This window comes from Myodes glareolus, chromosome 4, assembly GCF_982192425.1.
Source record: "Myodes glareolus chromosome 4, mMyoGla1.1, whole genome shotgun sequence".
In the NCBI taxonomy this organism is placed as follows: Eukaryota; Metazoa; Chordata; class Mammalia; order Rodentia; family Cricetidae; genus Myodes; species Myodes glareolus.
Genome location: NC_142029.1, coordinates 47,951,167 through 47,979,165, shown reverse-complemented (window position 1 = coordinate 47,979,165; position 27,999 = coordinate 47,951,167). Strand labels below are relative to the sequence as shown.

General features: G+C 40.4%; 1 protein-coding gene and 1 long non-coding RNA gene across 8 annotated transcripts in view; one reads left to right on the top strand and one right to left on the bottom strand.

Moving 5' to 3' along the window:
• Positions 1 to 3,740, top strand: part of LOC125407675 (uncharacterized) — a 108,828-nt gene extending 105,088 nt beyond the window's left edge. For 5 of the 6 annotated variants that reach the window (XM_087905460.1, XM_087905461.1, XM_087905463.1 and 2 more), the window contains 3 exons: positions 220 to 276; positions 1,172 to 1,293; positions 1,927 to 3,740. In XM_087905460.1, the coding sequence (XP_087761586.1) occupies positions 220 to 276; positions 1,172 to 1,269 (155 nt within the window). In that variant the 3' untranslated portion in view covers positions 1,270 to 1,293; positions 1,927 to 3,740. The remainder of the gene's footprint in view (positions 1 to 219; positions 277 to 1,171; positions 1,294 to 1,926) is intronic. The other variant, XM_085689515.2, reaches the window with a different exon arrangement.
• Positions 1 to 5,549, bottom strand: part of LOC146894624 (uncharacterized) — a 55,606-nt gene extending 50,057 nt beyond the window's left edge. The window contains exon 1 of one of the 2 annotated variants that reach the window (XR_015737688.1): positions 5,328 to 5,549. This is a non-coding gene — a long non-coding RNA (uncharacterized LOC146894624). The remainder of the gene's footprint in view (positions 1 to 5,327) is intronic. The other variant, XR_015001828.2, reaches the window with a different exon arrangement.
• Positions 5,550 to 27,999: the final 22,450 nt, after the last annotated feature.

The following is a 27,999-nucleotide window of genomic DNA, read 5'->3' as shown; positions in this document are numbered from 1 at the left end:
TTGTGGGAGTTGTAGCAGTACCTCCATGTTTCTATTTAGTTTTTTATATAGAGGGCACGGTATGGGTGGGTGGCAGAGTGAGTAGGCTGGCCTCACTGCACCTTCTGTAACCTAAGATGTCAGCGAACCAGTGGAAAGCTGATGCCGATCTGGTGTGATATACTATGATGTGTCTTCTGTAGGCAAAAGCGAGTGAGCCACTCTGTTTCTTTTCTCCAGATGCTTTTGAAGTACAGCAGTGGGAGCTCAGAAAGGAATCTAGCACTGAAAATCCTGGTATGTAACTGCATTGCATTTTAGGTCTACTCTGTCATGTGGGTAAGGTCATTGGGTATGGGGATAGAGGGAAGGATGTATGTAAGCCCATTTCCAGCCTGTGCTCCTCACACTAGACTGACATTTAGGGTAAATGACTCAAAGGACACATTGATACCTATCTTGGAGCTTCTGACCTAGTACTTGAGGATGGATCTGGGACACTTTTCAGACATTCCGAGTTCATAATGTATGCATAAGTTCCCAGGATTTAAAGTGCATGGCCGTTTTTATTTTCTCTCCTGTGTCCTCTCTGGGTTATCATCTCTGTGTTTGAACCTCACTTTCATGTCCTGTTTCATCAGATCACCTTGCCAGGTCTGACTATGTGTTCTGTCCTCTGAGCTGTCTGTTGAGTGTAGTTGTCACCTGCCTCTGCTGGTCTAGAGTATGAGTCAAAGGGTACTAGATTCCCCAGATGTCTTCTACAAAACCCCTGCAGTAGGGGGAGGGTCTTTCTCCATTGCAAAGTACGTCTGGTAAGACATAGTTGAGTCTCAATAGGTCATATGGACAACACCTTTCCTTGTGTGAAGGTGTTGTTCTTGCCTAGCTGAGGAAAACAAGGGAGCTGAAGAGAGTGAGAACAGGGTTGCTAAGCACAAGACAGTTAGCAAGCAAAGCATTGCTTCTGATGTGAGAGGAGACCCAGTGGGAACATTCAAAACTTATAAACAGAAGCCAGTCGAAAACAATCTCGACAAACAATCTCGACAGCATGGAAGGTGGCATGTGTGGTAGCAGTCACTCACCTAGTGTGATTAACTTGATCCCTGCAAGAAATACCCAACAATGTCGCAGAGCTTTGTGTCACAACTCCTTCCCTGTTTTGAACCTGTTCCTCCTCTGTCCCTAGTGCTCAATGTGCTATTCCTAGCCCCACCTAAATCTTCAGATGAAGATGTTGTCATCATAAAAAAGAAGAGGAAGCAAAGGAGGAGGCGCTACTACTGATAAAAACTTCTCCAAATTGCCCTAGTGAGTACTGCATATCCAGAGACTCCATGAAATTAAAAACATTGAGGACATGGGAAACAGAAATGGAGACAGAGACAGACAGTCTGGGCCTCCAGTTCACTTGATAACAGACCTTAACCTCGATAAAGAATCGCTATGTGGGAGACTTACTGCTCCCTGGATCAGTTTCGTCACCCTGTTGTGTTTGGCTTCTGCTGTTCTGATCTGTCAAATACCAACTCTGCAAGAAGTTATTGCTCCATTGTTTCTGTGTTCTGAACATTCTGACTTTCCTGCATGTTGCAGTTAGGGACTTTCTGTCTGACCATTAGACCTTGGTTAGGTTGCCTAGTAAGCTGCTTAGTTATCCATATACACAAGAAAAACTTGTTGCCTAGTAAGTTGTTTAGTTACCCATATACACAAGAACTGCCTTTTTAAAACTAGAATTAATAAATTTTTGCTTTAGAGGCATTAGGATTTTGTAATTGCCAATGTTACTGGGATAGGAGAAAATAATACTAAAAGATAAGTTAGACAAAATAGACAAAAGTAGTCTAAATATTTGCAAAGGCAAATATGAGTTTTTAAATTTTGTGTTGAGAAGGCTCAAATTAATGCAGCCAGCATTAATTTTTTTTCTTATGTTAACAGGCAAGTGGAGCTCATGATGACCCTAATCAGCAGGCTAATCCCCCAGTTGAAATGCATGAATAACTGTGAGAAAAATAAGCATGGAAGCATGGGGGTGTCTTTGCCCCAGAGGAGAAAATTTTGGTTCTTATATTAAAGTTATCCAAAAATCTAATAAGACTTATATTGAATTCCTAGCTAGAATAAAACAAACAATAGAAAAAAATTGTAATTGGAGAAGAAACCTTAAAATGCCAGGCATATAAAAATACTAATGAGGGTTGTAATGAGTTATGCTATCGGTTTAGGAAATATTAATAGTTATAGGAAGTTATGAAAAGATATTTTATTTAAAAGTAGAAAACTGTAATTGGCTGCTGAAACTATGGCCACCACTTGTTATAATTTGCAAAAGGGAAATAAAAATTTAAAAGATTTAAAATGCTTTGAATATGAACAAATCAGTTTCTTATCAAAGAAGCTCAGACAAAATTAAAAATAGTTAAAGAGAATATTCAAAAATTATTTTTAAATAGAATATAACCTATGATCACATACAAATTTGTCTGGAGATCTGACATTTGAAAATTTGGAAATGCTGGAGGGGAATATTGGTAGCTTTTTCCTTTGTTCAAGAGGAACATGGACATTTACATACTAATGCTAATCACCTTCATGTTCAATATAAAATTCCATTTTGGCAAAGGAATCATACTTTAAAGCCCAACAGCAAATTAAAAAATTTTAAAAAGGAAGATTTTGGTATGGAATTAATGTGAGATTTTTGGAAGAAGTAGGGCAACTTTACCTTAATTCATATCAAGTTTCTTAAATTTGCCCCAAGGGGATATCATAACCAGAGTAGAGAAATATTTTTGCTTATACTCCAAATGTTGAACTTCCAGAAAAATTGCCATAGATGCTGAATGACAGCCTGCATTACTAGTCGTGGAAGGGAAAGGGTCTTGTGTCTCTGCAGGGTGAATGACGCTTATGGCTCCCAAAGAAGATATTCCAATATTGGCCATGGTACAATTATATTCATGGAAGCGACCTCGACAACATCGATCTTCACCACCGCCGCCAGCTTGGGGTCAGAATAAATCGAGCCAAGAATGAAACGATAACTGGAAGCCGTCTTCTGGCATGGGGAGATGGAGAAATCAGTGATAATCGCATTGCCTTACTCACAGCCCCTACTGCAATTCAGATGCATATTTGGAAGATTGTAGCTGCCTTAAAACCTGTTCATCTTTTTAATGGCTCATTTATTAGAATAGCAGTATCTGCTTCTACTTAGATTTACCTTGTCTAAAAGTATTAATGTTACTGCTTATGTGCCACTACCATATGTATTTTTAGTTGGAAGAATTAATTTTACAATTGGAATTAATTGTTATGATTGTCAATTGTATTAATTTATTAATTCCTCTGTTAAATTTAATCCTCATATGCAATCACTTATGATATTACAGCAGTGTACACATATTTGGCTGCCTATAAACTTGGGTCATTCTTGGGCTCAAAATCCTCTAGATCATATTGTTGTAGAATTCTTCAGTAAGGTATCGAAAAGAGCAAAGCACATGTTAGTTATAGTAATGGCTGTAATTCTTAACTTTATTGCTGTTGTTGCCACTGCTTCTGTGGCTGGTATTGCTTTACATACATCCTTGCAGACAAAACATTTTGTAGAGCAATGGCATAAAGATTCTCATGAACTCTGGATACAGCAAGCTCAAATAGATGCTCGACTTCAGACAGAGATTGATGTACTTAAGCAAACTGTGGGATGGTTGGGAAATAAATATCTTTACAAGAACAGATTACTTTGCATTGTGATTGGAATTCAACCACTTTTATATTTATTATTATTTTTTTTTATTATTAAAAAATTTCTGCCTCCTCCCTACCTCCCATTTCCCTCATCCTCCCCCCACTCCCCTCCCCCTCCCTCTCCAGTCCAAAGAGCAGTCAGGGTTCCCTGCCCTGTGGGAAGTCCAAGGTCCTCCCCACTCCATCCAGGTCCAGGATGGTGCACAACCAAACAGACTAGGCTCCCACAAAGCCAGTACATGAAGTAGGATCAAAACCCAGTGCCATTGTCCTTGTCTTCTCAGTCAGCCCCTCATTGTCCGCCATGTTCAGAGAGTCTGGTTTGATCCCATGCTTTTTCAGACCCAGTCCAGCTGGCCTTGGTGAGCTCCCATTAGATCAGCTTTTTGCATTACTGATTTGGCTTATAATGATTCTTTACATGAATGGAAGGTTATTCAAGCTTATCTTTGGGCAATGTCTTTGCTCCATCTCTAATTGATCACTTGCATGATAACATAGGATATACTTTTGCTAAATCATTTCCTGATTCAGATGCCTCCACCATTGCACAAATTTTTGCTAACAAATTGACAGGATTAGACCCAAAGGGATTTTTACAAAGTATTCTCCATACCTCCAGAGGTATTCTTATTGTAATCATTCTTATGCTTCTTTTATTCTTGATTATGGCCAAATGCAAAAAAATTACATATTTTATGGTTAAAACATCTTTTAGGTTCAAATAAAAATGGGAAAGGAGGCAGTTCTGGGGACACAGAATTGGCTTAGAATGCAGGCTCTTCCTGGGACAGATGAGACGAAGCTGGGAAACAGTTGCTTGGCAAATCAACCATAGATGAAAGCAAACTTTCTCCTCCCATTTCTCAAACATTCTGTCAGAATCTGTACCCTGGATAAGGAAGTGGCCTTTGAACTCAGTTCGTCACACTTCACCAAGTATAGTTTAGGGAAGTGCTTTGCTTCTGGATACTTTTGCTTTCTTTTATTTCTTTCATTGATTTGGCAAACACCCAAAGATCTACTAAAAGCTTTATTTTGCCCTCCTTATGAGTGCCATGGAGGCATTAGCAACATGTCCCCATCTTCTTCCCTTGTTAGCATCCTTCTTGGCTTACTAATTTTCCTTTCGCTAGGAAAAAAAAAGGATCGTTTCTTTTAAGTTGATGGCATTTATAAAATGACAGGTGTATGAGGCAACTCACATGTAAACTATACAGGAAAAATGTAAACTATACAGGTTCATTATCATAAATTGGAAATAGCCGACAGTGATGTATATGACAATGTTTAGCTGGTGAGCTCATGCACACATGAGGTAACCAGATAATTGTTTTTAAACTTGGTGTGATGGGCCATATAGCCAAAGACGGGCAATGGGAGGATGTATACCTATATTAAACATGTAAATTACCACTTAAGACAGGAACAGAACCAAAAGCAGTTCTGTCTTCCTATGACAGGTAAGGACGGGACTACAGGAGTTCCCTCCTCCCCTGCAGCTTTAGACAGGCACAGCCCCCTCAAGTGACTTTTGGCATTTTAAAATTAATAAAAATAAAATGGAGGATCTGGGGGATACTTACTGCTCCCTGGATCAGTTTCGCCACCCTGTTGTGCTTTGGCTTCTGCTGTTCTGATCTGTCAAATACAAACTCTGCTGGGAGTTATTTCTCCATTGTTCCCGTGTTCTGAACATTCTGACTTCTGCATGTTGCAGTTAGGGACTTTCCGTCTGACCATTAGACCTTGGTTAGGTTGCCTAGTAAGTTGTTTAGTTACCCATATACACAAGAAGAATTTCCTCCTTTCCCTTACCCTATATTTACCTGGATTATTCTCTTGAATAAATGAGACTTGATCAGAATCCTGTCTTGTCTCCGTCTCTTGTGTCTCTTGTCCCATCCCATTCTCACTCCCCTTCCCTGTCTCTGTTGATTTACCCGCGGGCCAAGGCATTGCTATATCAAAACCTTGTACTGTTGTCAGAGAATGTTGGGATTAGGGAGCTAGCTATATAAGAGTCTATGCCAGGTCACTCCATTTCCTTAATGAGTCCAGTATCTTGGTGGCAGAATTCACTCACCCTCCACTTAGTCTGTGATCGTCAGTGCAAGAACCTGGGGCAGCACTGATGCCAAAGGCATGAAGAAGTGCTATTTACTGACTTTCTCCACATGGCTTGTACAGCCCACTTATAGGACCCAGGATCACCAGCCTAGGGATCACCGCCCACAATGGGCTGGGCTCTCCCCTATCAATCACTAATTTAAAAGATATATTCTACAAGCTTTCCTAAAGCCTAGTCATGTGGAGACAAATTCTTAACTGAGACTCCCTCCTCCCAAACTACTTTAGCTTGTGTTAGCTTCATATAAAGCTAGACAGTAATGGGGGCATGAAGATGGAAGGCAAGTACATAGGTCAGGTCATGAAGTACCCTAAGAACTATATGTTGGGGAGCAGGACTACTTGTCTCAAAGAATATACGAATGACATCAAGAGAAAAGGGTGAAGTGCTGAGGCTAAGAGATGAGAGTGGAGAAACCTGATCAAGCTACATTCAGTAACACTTTTTACAGGAGTAAGGAAACTTGTTGGAGAGAGAAAAATAATTGTCGAAGAGCTCATTCCACTTTGAAGTAGCAAGGTCCCTAAAGCCTGTAGTACCATCCAGGTCAGAAACCACAAGTCTGCCTTGCCAGGGGCTTCTTCAGGTTTGAGTTTCTGGAGGCACCGCGAGTGGAACAGAGACACAGGAGATGAGGCCACATATTGGAGGCCACATCCCAGGCCAAACAGACCATGCACATAACAGAGTCCTTAGCAAGTAGATGTTCTCAGACTATGATGGGTGGGTAACCCTCCCCTGAAGTACCCATGTTCCCAAGTCACTCAAGAGATCTTGTCTTTTTAGACTTTCTACTTCCCATGTAGATTAGATCTATGTAAGTCTCTCTTAGTGTACTCATTGTTGTCTAAGTTCCCTGGAAATGTGATATGTAGGCTGGTTTTCTTTGTTTTATGTTTAAAAACCATCTATGAGTAAGTACATGTGATAATTGTCTTTCTATGTCTGGGTTACCTTAATCAAAATAATTTTTTCTAGTTCCACCCATTTGCAAAATACAAGCTGTCGTTATTTTTTTTTCTGTGTAGTATTCCATCGTGTAAATGTACCACAGTTTCTTTATCCATTCTTCAGTCAAGGGACATTTAGGTTGTTTCCAGGTTCTGGCTATGACAAACAGAGCTGTTATGAACATATCAACATATATACTATCAACATATAGTTGAGCACATGTCCTTGTGGCACAATTGAGCATCCTTTGAATATATACCCAAAGTGGTATTACTGGGTCTTGTGGAAGGTTGTTTCCTATTTTTCTTAGAAATCGCCACACTGGCATGCAAAGGGGTTGTATCAGCTTGCATTCTCACCAGCAATGCAGAAGTGTTCCCTTTTCCCTACAACCTTTCCAGCTTCAGTGTTTTTTATCTTGGCCATTCTTACAGGAGTAAGATGGACTCTCAGAGTTGTTTTGATTTGTATTCTCTGATGACTAAGGATATTGAATATTTCCTTAAGCATCTTTCAGCCATTTTAGATTCCTCTGTTGAGAGTTCTCTATTTAAGTCTCTACTCCATTTTTTTATTGGACTATGTGTTCTTTTGATGATCAATTTCTTGAGTTCTTTGTATATTTTGGAGATCAGACCTCTGTCTGATGAGGGGTTAATGAAGATCCTTTCCCATTTTGTAGGCTGTCGTTTTGTTTTGTTGACTATGTCCTTTGCTTTACAGAAGCGTCTCAGTTTCAGGAGGTCCCATTTTTTTCATTGTTGCTCTTATTATCTCTTCTACTGGGGTTATACATAGGAAGTGGTCTCCTGTGCCCATGTATTGCAGACTACTTCCCACGTCCTCTTCTATCAGCTTCAGTGTGGTCTGATATATATTGAGGTCTTTAATCCATTTGGACTTGAGTTTTGTACATGAAAATAGATATAGGTCTATTTTCATTCTTCTACATGTTGATATCCAGTTATGCCAGCACCACTTGTTAAATATGCTTGCTTTTTTCCATTTGATATTTTTTTTGTTTCTTTATCAATGACTAAGTGTTTAAAGATGTGTGGATTGATATCTGGATCTTCTATTTGGTTCCATTGGTCCTCCTGTCTGTTCTTATGCCAATACCAGGCTGTTTTCAGTACTGTAGCTCTGTAGTGGAGTTTGAAGTCAAGGATTGTGATGCCTCCAGAAGTTCTTTTATTGTACAGATTGTCATGGCTATCCTGAGGTTTTTTGCTTTTCCATATGAAGTTGAGTACCGTTCTTTTGAGGTCTGTGAAGAATTTTTCTGGGATTTTGATGGTCATTGCATTGAATCTGTAGATTGCTTTTGGTAAGATTGCCTTTTGGTTTTTATTTTTATGTCTATGAGTATGCAGAGTCCTGAATAGGTTGTCAAATTCCCTGGAGTAGTTGTGATAGACATTTATGACCTGTGTAGCTATGTAGCTACTTGGAACTGAGCTCCATTCATTGTTAAGAACATCAAGTACACTTAGCTACTGAGACATCTTTCTAGCATCCAGATCTCCATCTTAAAGGCACATTTAATATTTTGATATTATACAGCAACATATTCAGACAGACTTAAAATCACTCCCCCAGAGTATCTCCAACACTTAGGACAAAAAGTGTGGACGTCTCCAAGAGGAGTATATCATCTCTGAGCATCCCTTGTAGTAATAACCAAGTCCTGGAGGCCAATGTTAGGCAAACCTCCTCCAGAACCTTGGAACCTCACTGGGTAACTGGGGAATCAAAGATAGCCAATTTCAGTGGTGCTCTTTCAGAGGCTTGTCTTGATCCCTGGGATGCCCTCCAGATCCCCAGTCCATAGATAAAAGTGTCAAAAGCCCTCAACCTGCCACAACACTGAAGGCACAGAGTCTTCATCCCACACAGGCTTCAAACCAGGCCCACCAGACCACAGCCCTTCCATGCAGGGTCCTGTGCAACTCTCAGCAGGTCCTAGACACTGGAGGATAGGGTGCCCACTGAAGGGTCCTAACTGGGTGAGTAAAGTAAGTGTGGTGGGAGAGCCAATCTAGATGCCTGTGTAAGCTCATGTCCAGGGCCAACCATTAGATGGGTTACCTGTATGCTGCCTCTGAAACATGGAAAAGTAACCCAGGGATGAACAAGGAAACCCACTGTGCTAAAGGAATCAGATTCTGAGTACACAGCTGGCTGCTTAGGTTCATGGCTTGGCACTTGGACATCCAGAATCACTCAGGAGAGGTTTAGCCCAGTTTTACAAGACCTGATAAACTGCAGGTACCAGCACAGCCAAATGCTGCTGTTGTCATCTTCACAGAAGTGTTTTCTTTTAGAAGCTCAGTTTAGGGCTGCACCCTGGCCCCATGAGACGACAATAACCACCAACACACTGACTGATCTAGGAGCCCACACACTGGTCTATACCTGTTCAGGAAAGGTGAATCAGGGTGTATTCTGTCCACAGAGCCAGAAAAAGAGGGCAGGCTCACAGGCTCCATGAACAGGCCCTAGGGAGGCTGGGGTGATCTCTGCAGAGATATCATGACTGGCAAGGCTCAGAATGACTTTAAGCTCATCATCTGAATCATTTAGAGACTGAGACACAGGCAAGACTTCCCTCCTGCACCTTCTGCTCCATGGTGCTTTTGCCACTGGCCATCAACCTCTGGGAAGGTGACCTTGAACATAAACCTTCTTGCCAGTTCAGCAAGCTGGATCACACAGAAGAGAGCCAAGAGTGTATGGCACAAGCAGCATATTTACCATCTTCAGAGCCTGGTAAGAAGAAGACTCAATCCCTCTTCCCCAACCTGTTATCTGAAAGGTCTGTGGATAGAAATATCAGACAGCTTTGAAAAATCTAAATGAGCAGGTCTTCACCTCTTTGTCTGCTCTTCCAGATTCAATCAACCCAGTCTCACCCCAGTTTTGTTGCAGAACACTTGTTGCAGTCTCCCTTTCTTCTCTGACCCCATCCTTAACAGACCACAAAGATCTTCTCTTTCAACCTTCCTTTCCCCAACTCATCCCGGTATGACAGCTTCAAACACCAGCAGGCATTCATTTGGAAAACACCAGGTTAACAGTTCAGGAAAACAGAGCTCTGAAATCATACCAATGTAGGCATACTTTTCTGCCTACTAGTTCCAAAATAACTGACACAAAGACTTAAAAGGAATTATAAATGTTTGGCCAATAGCTCAGGATTATTACTAACTCTAACAACTTAAACCCATTTCCAATAATCTATGTATTGGCAAGTGACTTGTGGCTTTAACTGCCCTCCAATATGTCTTACTCCCTCTGTATCTCCTAGTGACTTCTCAGACTCCACTCTCCTCACCAGCATTCTCTCTGTCCCGAAAACCCTGTTTCACTATCTACCAATCAGCTTTTAATCAACAATCAGAGAAATACTTATTTACAGTGTACCAAGATTGTTCCACAGCATATCACAACAGGCCATGAACATTCTAGCTACACTGAATCTCAAAAATAAAAGACCTTAAAACAACCTATATGGAGATAATAGAGGTCCTTAAAGAAGAAATTAATAAATTCCTTAAAGATCTCCTGGAAAACACTCAGTGGGAGGAAGTGAATAAATTCCTTAAAGAAATACAAGAAAACATAAACAACCAATGAGAGGAAATGAATAAAGTCATTCAAGACCTGAAAACAGAAATACAATCGATGATAACAACAACAAAACTGAATTCAGGGAAATCTGGAAATAGAAGATTTAGAAATTTTAAATTTAGAAATGAGGTTGAACAGGAACTGCAGAAGCTAGCTTCACCAACAGAATATAGGACATAGACGAGAGAATATGGGTTGAAGATACAATAGAAAAAAAATGATACACCAGAGCACAGCCCCTCCCCCCTCAGCTTCTGCGGCAGGGTCTTCGGTGTTCCACCGGACCCCTCCCTGCCCCCACTACTGCTGGCCCTTTGTCTCCTGGGTCCTGGGAAGACTAGCTAGTCCTGTTGCACTGCTGAGGAGCTCTTCCCAGAGAGGTGAGTGGGTGCTCACCTGGGCGGCCTGCCCATCCGGGAAGAGAGCACAGCCCCTCCCCCCCACAGCTTCTGCAGCAGGGTCTTCGGTGTTCCACGGGACCCCTCCCTGCCCCCACTGCTGCTGGCCCTTTCGTCTCCTGGGTCCTGGGAAGACCAGCTAGCCCTGTTGCACTGCGGAGGAGTTCTACCCAGAGAGTACTGAGGAGCTCTATCCAGAGAGTACTGAGAAGTCCTACCCAGAGAGTGTTGAGGAGTTCTATCCAGAAAGTGCTGAGGAGTTTCATTCAGAGTGGAGGAGATGGGCAGGCGCCAATGCAAGAATTCCTCCAACAACCTGAAAGGCAACATGACAACTCCAGAATCCAGGGAGCTCGAAACTAGAAGAATTGAACACCCTACTCCAGAAGAAATAGAAGAAATCGACTCTAAGCGGATCTTTATGAAAATAATAGAGGAACTTAAACAGGAGGTGAAAATCTGCCATAAAGAAATGGAAGATAAGTATAACAAAAAGATTGAGGAAATGAGTCAAGAAATGGAAGAGAAATATACCAAAAAGTTTGAAGAAATGAGTAAATCTGTAAATGAAATTCTGGGAAACCAAGAAAAAACAATCAAACAGGTAATGGAAACAGTTCAAGATTTGAAAACTGAAATGGAGTCAATGGAGAAATCACAAACCGAGGACCGGCTGGCTATGGAAAATCTAGGTAAATGAACAGAGACTTCAGAAACAAGCATAACCAACAGAATACAAGAGATAGAAGAAAGAATCTCAGACTCTGAGGACACCATAGAGAAATTAAACACTCTGACCAAAGAAAACTGCAAATCCAACAAATTCTCATCACAAAACATTCAGGAACTGTGGGACACAATAAAAAAAAAACCAAATCTAAGAATAATAGGAGTAGAAGAAGGAGAAGAATTGCAGATCAAAGGTCCAGAAAATATACTCAACAAAATTATAGAAGAAAGCTTTCCCAACCTAAAGAACGATATTCCTATGAAGGTTCAAGAAGCATACAGAACACCGAATAGACTGGATCAGAAAAAATCATCCCCTTGCCATATAATAATCAAAACACAAAGCATTCAGACTAAAGAAAGGATATTAAGAGCTGCAAAGGAAAAAGGTCAAGTAACTTATAAAGGTAAACCTATCAGACTTACACCAGATTTCTCTATGGAAACAATGAAAGCCAGAAGGTCCTGGATAGAGGTACTGCAGAAACTAAGAGACCATGGATGCAAGCCCAGATTACTATACCCAGCCAAGCTATTGTTCACTATCAATGGAGAAAACAAAATCTTCCAGGATAAAAACAAATTTAAACAATACGTAACTACTAATCCAGCCTTACAGAGGATATTAGAAGGAAAAACACAACCCAAGGAATCCAACATTCCCAACACTGCCTACAATAACTCAGACATCTAGCGACCCTTCACAAGCACAACTCAAAGAAGGAAAACACATACACTCTACTACCCAAAAAAATGACCAGAGTCATCAATCACTGGTCATTAATATCACTTAATATCAATGGACTCAACTCACCTATAAAGAGGCACAGACTTAGAGATTGGATACGAAAACAGGATCCAACATTCTGCTGTTTACAAGAAACACACCTCAACCACAAAGACAGATATCTACTCAGAGTAAAGGTTTGGGAAAAGGTTTTCCAAGCAAATGGACCTAAGAAACAAGCAGGTGTGGCCATTCTAATATCTAACAAAATCGACTTCAAACTAAAATCAATCAGAAGAGATGGAGATGGACATGTCATACTCATAACAGGAACAATTCATCAGGAGGAAGTCTCAATCTTGAATATCTATGCCCCTAACATAAAGGCACCCACATATGTAAAAGAAACTTTTCTAGAACTCAAGGCAGTCATCAAACCACAGACACTAATAGTAGGAGACTTCAACACTCCTCTCTCACCAATGGACAGGTCAATCAGACAGAAACCTAACAGAGAAATAAGAGATTTATTGGAGGTACTGAATCAAATGGACTTAACAGACATCTATAGAACACTCCACCCAAATAGGAAAGAATATACCTTCTTCTCTGCAGCTCATGGAACCTTCTCGAAAATTGACCACATACTCGGTAACAAAGCAAACTTCCACAGATACAAAAAAATATTAGTAACCACCTGTGTCTTGTCAGATCACCATGGATTAAAATTAGAATTCAACAACAATGGTACACCCAGGAAGCCAACAAACTCATGGAAGTTGAACAGTCAACTACTAAATCACCCCTGGGTCAAGGAAGAAATAAAGAAAGAAATTAAAGTCTTCCTTGAATATAATGAAAACAAAGACACAACGTATTCAAACCTATGGGACACTATGAAAGCAGTGCTAAGAGGAAAGTTCATAGCACTAAATGCCCACATAAAGAAAACGGAGAAAGCACACATTGGAGACTTAACAGCACACTTGAAAGATCTAGAAAAAAAGGAAGCTGATTCACCCAGGAGGAGTAGAAGACTGGAAATAATCAAACTGAGGGCTGAAATCAACAAAATAGAAACACAGAAAACAATCCAAAGAATCAATGAAACAAAAAGCTGGTTCTTGGAGAAAATCAACAAGATTGACAAACCCCTATCCAAACTAATCAAACGGCAGAGAGAGAACATGCAAATTAATAGGATCAGAAATGAAAAGGGGGACATAACCACAGACACAGAGGAAATTCAGAGAATCATTAGATCTTACTATGAATGTTTATATGCCACAAAGTTGGAAAATGTAAAAGAAATGGACATTTTTTTAGATAAGTACCATATACCAAAGTTGAACCAAGAACAGGTGAACAATCTAAATAGACCTGTTAGTCGTGAAGAATTAGAAGCTGTTATCAAAAATCTCCCTACCAAAAAAAGCCCAGGACCAGATGGTTTCAATGCAGAATTCTACCAGAACTTCCAGGAAGAGCTAATACCTATACTCCTTAATGTATTCCACAATATAGAAACAGAAGAGTCATTGCCAAACTCCTTTTATGAAGCTACAGTCACCCTAATACCAAAACCAAACAAAGACACAACCAAGAAAGAGAATTACAGGCCAATCTCACTCATGAACATTGATGCGAAAATTCTCAATAAAATACTGGCAAACCGAATCCAAGAACACATTAGAAAAATTATCCATTATGATCAAGTAGGCTTCATCCCAGAGATGCAGGGCTGCTTCAACATATGCAAATCTATCAATGTAATCCATCATATAAATAAACTGAAAGAAAAAAACCATATGATCATTTCATTGGATGCTGAAAAAGCATTTGACAAAATTCAACACCCATTTATGATAAAGGTGTTGGAGAGACTGGGGATACAAGGATCATACCTAAATATAATAAAAGCAATATACAGCAAGCCGACAGCTAACATCAAATTGAATGGAGAGAAACTCAAAACCTTTCCACTAAAATCAGGAACACGACAAGGCTGTCCACTCTCTCCATACCTCTTCAATATAGTGCTTGAAGTTCTAGCAATAGCAATAAGACAACATAAGGAGATCAAGGGGATTCGAATTGGAAAGGATGAAGTTAAACTTTCGTTATTTGCTGACGATATGATAGTGTACATGAGAGACCCCAATAACTCTACCAAAGAACTCCTACAGCTGATAAACACCTTTAGTAACGTGGCAGGATACAAGATCAACTCCAAAAAATCAGTGGCCCTCCTATACACAAAGAATAAAGAAGCGGAGAGGGAAATCAGAGAAACATCACCTTTCACGATAGCCACAAATAGCATAAAATATCTTGGGGTTACTCTAACCAAGGAAGTGAAAGATCTATTTGACAAGAACTATAAGTCTTTGAAGAAAGAAATTGAGGAGGATACCAGAAAATGGAAAGACCTCCCTGCTCTTGGATTGGGAGAATCAACATAGTAAAAATGGCAATTCTACCAAAAGCAATCTATAGATTCAATGCAATCCCCAACAAAATCCCATCAAACTTCTTCACAGACCTTGAGAGAACAATAATCAAGTTTATATGGCAAAGCAAAATACCCAGGATAGCCAAAACAATATTATACAATAAAGGAACTTCTGGAGGCATTACCATCCCTGACTTCAAACTCTATTACAGAGCTACAGTATTGAAAACAGCTTCGTATTGGCATAAGAACAGAGAAGTCGACCTATGGAATCGAATAGAAGACCCGGATAGTAACCCACAAACCTATGAACACCTAATTTTCGACAAGGGAGCTAAAGGTATACAATGGAAGAAGGAAAGCATCTTTAACAAATGGTGCTGGCATAACTGGATGTCAACCTGTAGAAGAATAAAAGTAGATCCATATCTATCACCATGCACAAAACTCAAGTCCAAATGGATTAAAGACATCAACATTAATCTGTCCACTTTGAACCTGATAGAAGAGAAAGTGGGAAGTAGTCTACAAGAAATAGGCACAGGAGGCCACTTCCTAAGTAGGACCCCAGTAGCACAGACAATAAGAGAATCAATGAATAAATGGGACCTCCTGAAACTGAGAAGCTTCTGTAAAGCAAAGGACACTGTCAGTAAGACAAAAAGGCTGCCTTCTGACTGGGAGAAGATCTTCACCAACCCCTCATCAGACAAAGGTCTGATCTCCAAAATATACAAAGAACTCAAGAAACTAGACACTAAAACTCTAATTAACCCAATTAAAAAATGGGGTACTGATCTGAACAGAGAATTCACAACAGATGAACTTCGAATGGCCAGAAGACACTTAAGGTCATGCTCAACCTCCTTAGCCATCAGGGAAATGCAAATCAAAACCACTTTGAGATACCATCTTATACCTGTCAGAATAGCTAAAGTCAAAAACACCAATGATAGCCTATGCTGGAGAGGATGTGGAATGAGGGGAACACTCATCCATTGCTGGTGGGAATGCAAACTTGTGCAGCCACTGTAGAAATCAGTGTGGCGGTTTCTCAGGAAACTGGGAGTCAACCTCCCTCAGGACCCAGCAATTCCACTCTTGGAAATATACCCAAGAGATGCCCTAGCATACTACAAAAGTATTTGTTCAACTATATTCATAGCTGCACTATTTGTAATAGCCAGAACCTGGAAACAACCTAGGTGCCCCTCAATAGAAGAATGGTTAAAGAAGGTGTGGAACATATATACATTAGAGTTTTACTCAGCGGTAAAGAACAATGACATCTTGAATTTTGCATGCAAATGGATGGAAATAGAAAACGCTTTACTGAGTGAGGTAACCCAGACCCGAAAAGAGGAATATGGTATGTACTCACTCATAAGTGGATTCTAGCCATAGTTAAAGGTCTTTGAGCCTATAATTCGTGATCCTAGAGAAGCTAAATAAGAAGGTGAACCTGAAGAAAATTTATATAGTTATCCTCCTGGATAATAGAACTAGGCAAGATTGCCAAGCAAACTCGGGTGCATGGGGGGTGGGGGGGTGGAAGTAAGGGAAGATGCTTAGGGAGAGGGGAGAGGGTGAGAATTGCTGATGGCTTGGGGGAATGGGAGGGGGGAGGGAGGAAGGATGTTTATGGGTGCAGGGAAGTTTATATCGCACCTAAGGGAGCCATTCTAGGGTTTGCAAGAGACTTGATTCTGGAGGGGTTCCCAGTAAAAATTAAATAAAAAATAAACAGATAAATAAAAAGAAAAATAAAAAAAAGAAACAGAAAACGCTTTACTGAGTCAGGTAAGCCAGACCCAAAAAGAGGAATAAGGTATGTATTCACTCATAAGTGGATTCTAACCATAATTAAAGGTCTTTGAGCCTATTATTCGTGATCCTAGAGAAGCTAAATAAGAAGGTGAACCTGAAGAAAATTCAGGTAGTTTTCCTCCTGGAGATTGGAAATAGACAAGAGTCCCAGGTAACCATGGGTGCATGGAGGGGTGGGAGGGTAGTTGAAAGGGGAGAGGGTTAGAGAGAAGGGAGCAGGGGAGGAATGGGGAATGCTCGGGGGACTGGGAGGGGGAGAGGGAGGAAGGATAGATATGGGTTCAGGGAAGAATATATCTCAACTATGGAAGTCAGTTTAGGGTTTACTAGAGACTTGTTTGTAAATGGGATCCCAGGTCCAAGGAGAGATCCCCAGATTGTTCTCTGGACAGAAGAGAGGGTGCCTGAACTGGCCTTGGCACATAACCATACTGATGAATATTTTGCTTATCATCATAGATCCTTCATCTGACAATGGATGGAGATAGAGACGGGGACCCACGTTGGAACACTGGACTTAACTCCCTAGGTCCAAGCGAGAAGCAGAAGGAAGGAGAACGTGAGCAGGGAGGGCAAAATCAGAGGGAACCTTCATCCGGCGATGGATGGCAATGCAGACGGAGACCCACATTGGAGCACCGGACTGAGCCCCGCAAGGTCCAAAGGAGGAGCAGAAGGAGGAAGAACATGAAAAAGGAAATCAGGACCGCAAGGGGACTGATCTAATGAGAGTTCACCAAGGCCAGTTAGACTGGGACTGAACGAGCACGTGATCCAACCAGATTCTCTGAATGTGGTCGGATTCTCTGAATGTGGCTGGCCCGGAGTCTTTCTGAAAAGCCATTGACAATGACTCTGGGACTTGTTTCCTCTGCATATACTGGATTTTTGGGGATCCAGTCTGTTTGGATACTCACCTTCCTGGACCTGGAGGGAGCAGGGAGGAACTTGAACTACCCACAGGGCAGGAAACCCTGACTGCTCTTAGGGATGGAGAGGGAAGAGGAGAGGGAGTGGGGGGAGTGGGAGAGTGTTGGGAGGAGGGGCGGAAATGGAAACTTTCATATTTTAATAAAAAAATGATATACCAGTCAAAGAAAGTTAACTCTATAAAACTCCTGACACAAAATATCCAGAAAATATGGGACACTGTGAAAAGACTAAATCTAAGAATAATAGGAATAGAAGAAGAACAAGAAATCCAGCTCAAATGCCCAGAAAATATTTTCAGTAAGATCATGGGATAAAATTGCCCTAACCTAAAAGAGGAGATGTGAATAAGGCACAAGAAGCATACAGAGCACTAAACAGGTGTGAGCAGAAAAGAAAGACCCCCTCAGCACATAATAATTAGAATACTAATTAATAATATTTAATAATTATTAATTACAATAATTAACACTAATTGTTATAGAACAAAGAAAAAAGTTACAAGGGAAAAAGACCAAGTAACATATAAAGTCAGACCGATAGAATTATACCTGCCTTTTCCCTGGACACTCTAAAAGCCAAGTGAGCCTGGGCAAATATTCTACAGACTCTAAGAGATCATTGATGCCATACCCAGAAAAACTTTCAATCACCATAGATGGAGAAAATAAGAATTCCATAATAAAGTTGTGGTGGTTTGGAAGAAAATAGCCTCCAAAGGGAGCGACACTATAAGAAGATGTGGCATTGGCGGAGTTGGTGTACTCTTGTTGAAGGAAGTGTGTCATGGAGGCAGGGTTTGAGGTCCCATATGTTCAAGATATGGTCCGGTGTTTCAGATCACTTTCTGTTGCCTGCAAGATATAGATTCTCAGCTACTTCCCCAGTACCTTGTCTGCTTACATGCTGTGATGCCCCATCATGATGACAATGGACAAAACCTCTGAAAATGAAAATAAGTCATCTGAACTAAATGTTACCCTTTATAAAAGTTGCTGGGATAATAGTGTCTCTTCACAGCAATAGAAACCATAACTAAGACAAAAGTCAAATTTAAGTAATACTTATCTACAAATTTAGCCCTACAGAAGGTACTAGAAGGAAACTGCAACCTAAGGAGGTTAACTACAACCATGAAAACAAGGGAATAAATAATCTCATAACAGCAAGATCAAAACCAAGGAACGCACACACACTACCACCACCACTACAACAACAACAATAGCAACAACAACACAACAGGAATCAACAATCATTCATCATTAATAGTTCAATAGCAATTATCTCAATTGCCCAATAAAAAGACATAGACTAATAGAATGGATATAAAAACAGAATCTATTCTTCTTTTGCATCCAAGAAACACAACTCAAAATCAAGGATAGATATTACCTCAGGGTAAAGGTTTGAAAAAATGTATTCAAATCTAATGAACCTAAGAAGCAAGGTGGTATATCCATTTTAATATCTAACAAAACAGACCTCAAACCAAAACTAATCAAAAAGAGATGAGAAATGTCACTATATACTCATGAAAGGAAAAAAATCCATCAAGGTGACGTTTCAATTCTTAACAACTATGCTCCAAACACAAGGGCACCAAAGTTTATAAAAAGGAAACACTACTACAGCTTATATCACATATTAATCCTCATCAGTGACAGTGGGTAACTTCAATATCCCATTCTCACCAATACACAGGTCATCTAGACAAAAACTAAACAGGGAAATACTGGAGCTAACAAATGTTATAAATTAAATGGACCTAAAATTTTCTAACTAAAAAGAATATAAGTTCTTTGCACCTCATTGAACTTTTTCCAAAACTGACCACATACTCAGACACAAAGCAAGTCTCAAGCGATACAAGAAATTTGAAATAACTTACAGATTCCTATTAGGCAACCACAGAATAAAGGTTGATATCAACAACAGAAAGCTTGCAAACTCATGGAAACTGAGCAACTCTCTACTAAATGAAAAATGGGTCAAGACAGAAATAAAGAAATTAAAGCCAGTCTTAAAGTCTCTATTGCTCTAAAGAGACACTATGGCTATGGCAACTCTTTTGAAATAAAAACATTTAACTGGGGCTGGCTTATAGTTCAGAGACTTAGCTGATTATCACCATGACAGTAAGCATGGCAACACACAAGCAGACACAGTACTGGAGAGGTAGCTAAGATTGATACATCTAGTTTGGCAGACAGCAGAAAGAGAGGGAGAGACAGACACTGGGCTTGGCTTGTGCTCCTGATACCTCAAAGCCCACTCCCAGTGACACACTTCCTCCAAAACGGCCATTCCTACTCCTACCAGGCCAGATCAATTTATAGTGCCACTCACTATGAGCCTATGCAGGCCATTTTCATTCAAACCACCACAAGAATTTTTCAGAGTAATATGAAAATAAATGCACAACATACCTAAGATAATGGGACACAATGAAAGAGGATTTTTCCTTTTAATTTCTTCTTCTCTCATACAATACATCCTGTCCTCAGCCACCCTTCCCTTCCCTCCTCACAATCCCCTCATCTCCCATTTCCCCCAGATCTAGCGCTCCTCTGTTTCCCTTAAGAAGAGAGCAGACCTAGAGGTCTTAAGAGCACCCACTGATACAAGGGGACTGATATAATGAGAGTTCACCAAGGCCAGTTAGACTGGGACTGAACGAGGACGTGATCCAACCAGATTCTCTGAATGTGGCTGGCCCGGAGCCTTTTTGAAAAGCCATTGACAATGACACTGGGACTTGCTTCCTCTGCATATATTGGATTTTGGCGCTCCAGTCTGTTTGGACTCTCACCTTCCCTGGACCTGGAGGGAGGGGGGAGGAACTTGAACTTCCCACAGGGCAGGAAACCCTGACTGCTCTAGGGGATGGAGAGGGAGGAAGAGAGGGAGTGGGAGGAGTGGGAGGGTGTTGGGAGGAGGGGCTGAAATGGAAACTTTTATAATTTAATAAAAAAAAAGAAGTAAGTTCATAGCACTAAACACTTAAATAAAAAGTTGAAGAAAAAAGATATCTCATAATAGCAATATAACAGAACACCTGAAAGCACTAGAACAAAAAGAAGAAATCACATAAAAGTAGTAGATGGCAAGGAATAATTAAATTAAAGACTGAAATACATCTACACAGTGTACAAATATCCTACCATACTGACCCTTGGGGTTTTTTTTTTTTTTGGTTTGGAGAGTTTTAATGACCCCCTTCTATTTCACTGGGGCTTATTGGTCTATTAAATTGTTTATGTGATCTAAATTTACCTTTGATAAGTGGTATCTATCAAGAAATTTTCCCATTTCTTTTAGATTTTGTGGTGAACGGGTATCTTAAATATGACCTAATTTAATTATTCTCTGGATTTCCTCAGAGTCTGTTGTTATTTCTCCCTTTTTATTTTTGGTTTTGTTGAGATGGTTTGCTCTTTTCCTTTTAGTTAGCTTGGATAAGGGCATATCTATTTTGTTAATTTTCGCAAAGAACCAACTCTTTGTTTTATTGATTCTTTCTATTGTTCTTTTAGTTTGTATTTTATTGATTTTAGCCCTCCATTTGACATTTTTCCTGCTATTTGTTCTTTCTAGGTGTGTGTGTTTCTTTTTCATCTAGACTTTTTAAGTGTTCTGATAAGTCACTAGTAAGAGACGTCTCCAAATTTATGAAGGCACTTAATGCTATGAGCTTTCCTCTAAGTCCTGCTTTCATTGTGTCTCACAAGTTTAGGTATGCTGTGCACTCATTTTCACTGAATTCTAGGGAGCCTTTAAATTCTTTATTTCTTCCTTAACACAGGGGTAACTCACTTGAGAGTTGTTCAGTTTCCATGATTTGTATTCCTCAACCAGGAATCCATACTGACTCCTACAGCCCAGTCCCAAGAATCCTCCAAATCCAGTTCCCAGTCACATTTCCCTAAGATGAAGTTCCACGATCCCCAGGAGCCAAATAACATGCAGCAGGACCCACATATGTATCCTGATGCTAGGGTCTAAAGCTGGATCTTCTCATAACGTTAAATAGGTTCATTTTGTAATGGAGTACAGTTAAGCTTTCAACAAAAATGTGCACTGTGGGAAGATTCAACATTTTAGTTAAAATGGCCATTTACATTGGCAGCTGACAGAGGTCCCTAGAATCTTCTTAGATTTTAAAAACAGTCTAAGACTAGAGGTTAAATGTGGTTTACATATAAGGATTTGTGGTTCAAAAGACAAGGATTTCCACAAGAAAGAGAGTGGTAGCATGATGAAAGTTTTATGAAACTTTTTTGTAGATGTAGAAGAGGGAACCGTAGCTTACTTCTGGCAGGTGACTTCTAATTATACCTGGCAAAGGGATGATGTGTATATCGCAGTGAGGGTCAGAGCAAAGGCTTTCCTCATGGGTCTACATAAAAAAAGTTATCCCTAAGTTAGAGCCATGGCTGCTTTTATACTGGTGTTGTGATTTCCATGTAATTAATTATATTTATCCTAAAGGAAGAGCAAAATATGCCTTAGAAATGGATCCCTCTTTTCCTTTAACCTCTGGTTCTGCTGATGTTTTTCCGTATGAGGTACAGTTAACTTTTAAATCTATGAAGGGGATTTAGACACTGTCTCATGTCCTATCAATTTGTTTTATTTTCATTGCTTATGATACATGACTGTCCATTTAATAATTTTATGATTTTCCTTTTTTGATTTCTTTTGAGATTGGGTCTTATTATTTATCCTTGACTGTTATAGAATTCACTATGTTAACAAGGCTGTCCTCAACCTCATTGGCAGTTCAATGTCTCTATGGTTTTGATGTTGGGATTACAAATGTGCACTTTTATATCTTGTGTATTTTTAATCTATGGAACATAATGTGGTACAAGAAATCAATTGCTAAAACTTTTAAATCAAAACAATCAAATATCTCCATCAGTGGGTATACTTAACTTAAATTACTGTCCTAAATTAATTTGTCACTTTTTACGCCTCAATGAAAAATGATACTCTTTTCAACCAGTGACACATAGTCATGATATTGGTGTTAATTTCTGTTTCTTTGTTTGTAAAATGACCATTTGATTAAGTAAGATTACAATGCGACTTATCTATACATATATTGAGAATAAAAATATACCTGTTTACAAAGGTTGTCTCATTGATGAGGGGTACCACTGATCGTTTTATCAATGAAGACACTCACTTTGGAAGTATTTGAACCTTTAAGTCAGTCCAGTGATAGGAAGGGCAGAGAGATCTGGTTTAATAGCCTGGGGCTTATTCAGCTGCACTGACACATTCCCACAAGGAAGGAAAAAAAAAAAAACATTGATCAGCCCGGTGCCAAAGATATCATCACAGTGATTGGAAAAATCACTCCAGGTCAGTCAAATGGCTCAAGGAATAAATCCCTTGCTACACAAGCCTAGCAACTTGAGTTCAATTCTTGGAACCCGTGGTGCAAGGAGCGCACTGTTTCAAGGAATCGCTTGTTCGTCCTGGCCACCCAGAACCGAAACAATCACACAGAAACTTTATTAATTAAATAATAATTGACCCATTAGCTTGACCCATTAGCTCTAGCTTCTTATTGGCTAACTCTTACATCTTAATTTAACCCATTTCTATTAATCTATATATCACCACGAGGTCATGGCCTACCAGCAGAGTTTCAGCACGCCTATTTCCAGTGGTAGATCCATGGCATCTCCCTGACTTAGCCCTTCTTTCTCCCAGAATTCAGCCCAGTTCTCCCCACCTGTCTAAATTCTTCTGCCCTATCAACAGACCAAGGCAGTTTCTTTATTCATTAATGGTAATCACAGCACACAGAGGGGACTCTCACATCATAGCACTGTCTCCTCAAAGTTGTCTTCTGACCACACACATACAATGGCACTTGTGTTTTTACATGAACACACATTCACACACACACACACACACACACACACACACACACACATCAATAGGAAAAATCAAATAAAAACATACCAAACACATCATACACAAACAATGACTATTTTCTATATAAAATATATCTGCACTTTGCTAAGGTAACTTGGTCAATATTTTAAAAGAAAACAATCTTTTTTTTTAGTTTACATACCAATCCCAGTTCACAAACCCTCCCCTCCTCCCATTACCTCCACGTATCTCCAGACCCCACCTTCCATCCACTCCTCAGAGAAGGTAGGGCACATTGCTTTGAGAAAGGTCCAAGGTCCTCCTTTCTATATTTAGGCTGAGCAAGGTATCCATCCAAAGAGAACAGGTTCCAAAAAAGACAGCTCAGGCTGTAGGGATAAATCCTGGTGCCACTGCCAATGGCCCTGCAGTCTGCCCCAGCCATACAACTGTCATCCACAGTCAGAGGGTCTAGTTTGGTCCTATGCTGTTTCCCTGTTCAGCTGGAGTTGGTGAGCTCCCATTAGTGCAGGTAGACTGTTTCAGTGGGTGTATACATCATGGTCTTGACCTCTTTGCTGGTATTCTCACTCCTCTTACTCTTCAACTGGACTTTGGGAGCTCAGTCCAGTGCTCCGATGCAGATCTCTGCCTGTTTCTTTCAGTTGCTAGATAAAGGTTCTATGGTGATATTTAAGTTTTTCATCAGTCTGACTAGAGGGCAAGGCCCCCTCTTCTCTATTTCTTAGGGTCTTAGTTGGGGTCATCCATGTGGATTCCTGGGAATTTCTCTAATTCCAGGTTTCTTGTTAGCCCCATAATGGCTCCCTCAATCAAAATGTCTCTTTCCTTGCACTCATCTCTGTTCTTCCTCCATCTCAACTATCCTGTTCCCTCAAGTTCTCCTCCCCCATCCCATTCTCCCCATGCTTTCCCCTTATGCCCTCCCTACTTCCCCAGCCCCATGCTCCCAATTTTATTAGGCGATATTGTCTATTTCCCCTTTCCAGGTGGAACAATGCATGTTTTCCTTAGGGTTCACCTTGTTATTTAGCATCTCTAGGATCATGAACTATAGGCTCAATATCCTTGCTTTACAGCTAGTATATCCACTTATGAGTGAGACCATACCATGTTCACCTTTTTGGGTCTGGGTTACCTCACTCAGGATTTTTTTTTTTGTTGGATCCATATGTCTGCAAATTTCAAGATCATTGTTTTTTACCGCTGAGTAGTACTTTAATGTGTAAATGTGCCACATTTTCTTTATCCATTCTTTGTTTGAGAGGCATCTAGTTGTTTCCAGTTTCTGGCTTTTTACAAATAATGCTACTTTGAACACAGATGAAAAAATGTCCTTGTAGTATGATTGAGCATCTTTTGGGTATATGCCCGAGAGTAGTATTGCTGGGTCCTGAGGTAGGTTGATTTCCGATTTTCTGAGAAACCGCCATACTGATTTCCAAAGTGGTTGTACAAGTTTGCATTCCCACTGGTAATGGAGTAGAGTTACCCTAACTCCATATCCCCTCCAGCATAAGCTATCATTGATGTTTTTTATCTTAGCCATTCTGACTGGTGTAAAATGGTATCTCAGAGTTGTTTTGATTTGCATTTCTCTGATGGCTAAAGATGTTGTACATTTCCTTCAGTGTCTTTCAACCATTTGAGATTCTTCTGTTGAGAATTCTCTGTTTAGTTCTGTACCCCATTTTTTAATTGGATTATTTGGAATTTTTATGCCTAATTTCTTGAGTTCTTTTATATATATTTATTATGTACACAGTGTTTAGCCTCCATGTATGCCTGCAGGCCAGAAGAGGGCACCAGATCTCATTAAAGGTGGTTGTGAGCCACCATGTGGTTGCTGGGAATTGAACTCAGGACCTCTGGAAGAGCAGTCAGTGCTCTTAACCTCTGAGTCATCTCTCCAGCCCCCTCTTGAGTTCTTTATATATTTTGGAGATTAATCTTCTGTCTGATGTGGGGTTGGTGAAGATTTTTCCCATTCAGTAGTCTGCCTTTTTGTCTTCTTGACTGAGTCCTTTGCTTTAGAGAAGCATCTCAGTTTCAGCAGGTTGCATTTATTTATTGTTACTCTCAGTGTCGATGCTACTGGGGTTATATTTAGGAAGTGGTCTCCTATGCCAATGTGTTTAAGTGTAGTTTCCACTTTCTCTTCTACGATGTTCAGTGTAGTTGGCGTTATGTTGAGTTCTTTGATGCATTTGGACTTGAGTGTGAGTGTTGTACATGATGATAGATATGGATTTCATTTCATTCTTTTCCATGTCATTCACCCAGATTTTCCAATTTCGGAATTCCCTCAATTTGTGTTTTCTTTATTGCCTCTATTTCAGTTTTCAAGCCTTGAACTGTTTGTTTAACCTGTTTGATTGTTTTTTTTTCTTTGTTTTCTTAAGTTTCTTTAAGAGATTTAGCTATTTCTTCACAAGCAGTGATGGAACACTCTTAATTCTAGCACTTGGGAGACAGAAACAAATGAATCTCTGTGAGTTCAAGTCCAACCTGGTCTACAGAGCAAGTTTCAGGACAGGCTTCAAAGCTACACAGAGAAACCCTGTCTTGAAAGGTTAAAAAAAATTAAAATACATTCATTGATTTCTTCCAATTTTTTATTTGTCTTTTCCTCCATTTCTTAAGTGAATTTTTAATTTCCTCTTTAAGGGCCTCTAGCATTCTCATAAAGTCATATTTAAACTTGTTTTCTTCTGCTTCTTCTGGGTTAGAATGATCAGGTCTTCATGCTGTATGACCACTGATTTCTGGTGTTACTACATCACTTTTCTGGTTGTTGATTGAAATCTTGCATTGGTGCCTAGCCATCTCTTGCTCCAATTGGTGCTGGCAGTGTCTTTGCCTCTTGTTTCAATCCTTGCAGTTTCTGACTCAGATGCTCTTGGTTTGTTCTGTGCAATCACTGTTTCTGACTCAGGGAACCGCTGAGGTTTTGGGTTTTGTTTTGTTTTTTTTTTCGGTTTTCTTGGTCTGCTCTGTGCAGCTGCCGTGTGCTTCAGAGTTCCTCTGAGGTCACAGACAAAGTGTGGGTTTGGAGGCCAGGTGGGACTTGTACCTTACAGGGTTCCAACATCCTGGGTGGGGTGGTGTTGGAATAGCCTAGTTTGCCTGCTGGCTGGCTAGTGAAGGTGAGGCAGGTGGGGGAAGGTTCCGGGTTTGCACTCATACCGAGGGCCTAGAGAGTGGGGTGCCCAACTGGGTTACTGATCATGCATTCCTTGATCTGCTCTGCCATCCCATCCCCCAAGAATTCAATGTCCACAAATTAGGAAGAAACAGTCCTCTTAACCTGCCATGTCTAACTCCTTGCCTTTTTATTAGAAGAAAAAAATGGGAATGCTTTATTTATAATTATGCTAGCCTGTGCTGTAACCTGGTTACCCCGTCCCTTCAAAAGACAAGTTCCACCCCTCCATTCTCTCCCTTCCCACCACTGAGGCAAGTTGATCTTGCCCCTCATGTTTTCCTTTTCTCTGTCTGTTGAAGGGACAGCCTCTCCCTTCTCCTCTTCCCCTCTTTCTTTCCTCTTGTTCTCGGTCCTTCTATTCATCTCTCTTTCCATACCTCTCCACCCTTATATCTTCCCCAATACCCACTAAATAAACTCTATACCCAACCTCTCTCTACATGGCATATCTGTCTGTCTGCTATCCACTATGGCCTCTCCCACCTGCAGTGAGACTTGCCAGGGTTACTCACCTGCCAGAAATCACAATGATGGCAGGGAAGGGCGTTGCCCACTGCTTCAAAGGTTCAGTCTCTTAACATCATGACAGGGAGCGTGTCAGCAAGTAGGCAGACCTGGTGCTCGAACCCAAAGTCCTTACATCTTGATCGGCAAGCAACAAGAAGTCAATTAAGAGTCACAATGAGGGAAGCTTGAGTAATATAGATCTTAAAGCTTTCCCCCCACAGTGACAGACTTTCTCCAACAAGGCCTCACCTAATAATAGTGTTATTCCCTTTGGGGGCCATTTTCTTTCAAACAACCAGGTATGTAAATGGGCTTGATGGTAAAATTTTTAATTTTGAAATCATAAGCATTGAGGCCCATGGACTATCTTTTCTGGTTATAGAAGAAAGGGCAGGATGCCCTGAGAAATGGATTGGTAGCAGAATCGGCTTCAGAAAGAACATCTAGGAAGATAGTGTGCTGTTTCCTGATTATGGGGCTAACTATGATATGAGAAAATGTTTACTCTGCAACATGTTCAGATGAGTGATTGTCTTTTGATTTGTGATAAGTATGTTTGCTGAGTGTGTGTGTCTGTGTGTGTGTGCGCACGCTCGCACGCACACCTGTGTGGAGGTCAGAGGACAACTTCAGGAGACAGTCAACTCTGTTCACAATGGACTCTAGGGACTGAAACTCAGGCTGGTCTGTAGGAGTCCTTACAGATTCCTGGTTAAGGAATACAAACCAACCAGTTGAAACTGAGGTGCCTTTCTTCTTTTCTGTGTGAAGAGAGGAATCATTACAGTCTCCTCACCACGAATCCAGATTTCCATCACTATATAGAGAAGCCACTGGGCCAGGTTGACGTGCTCCTTGATC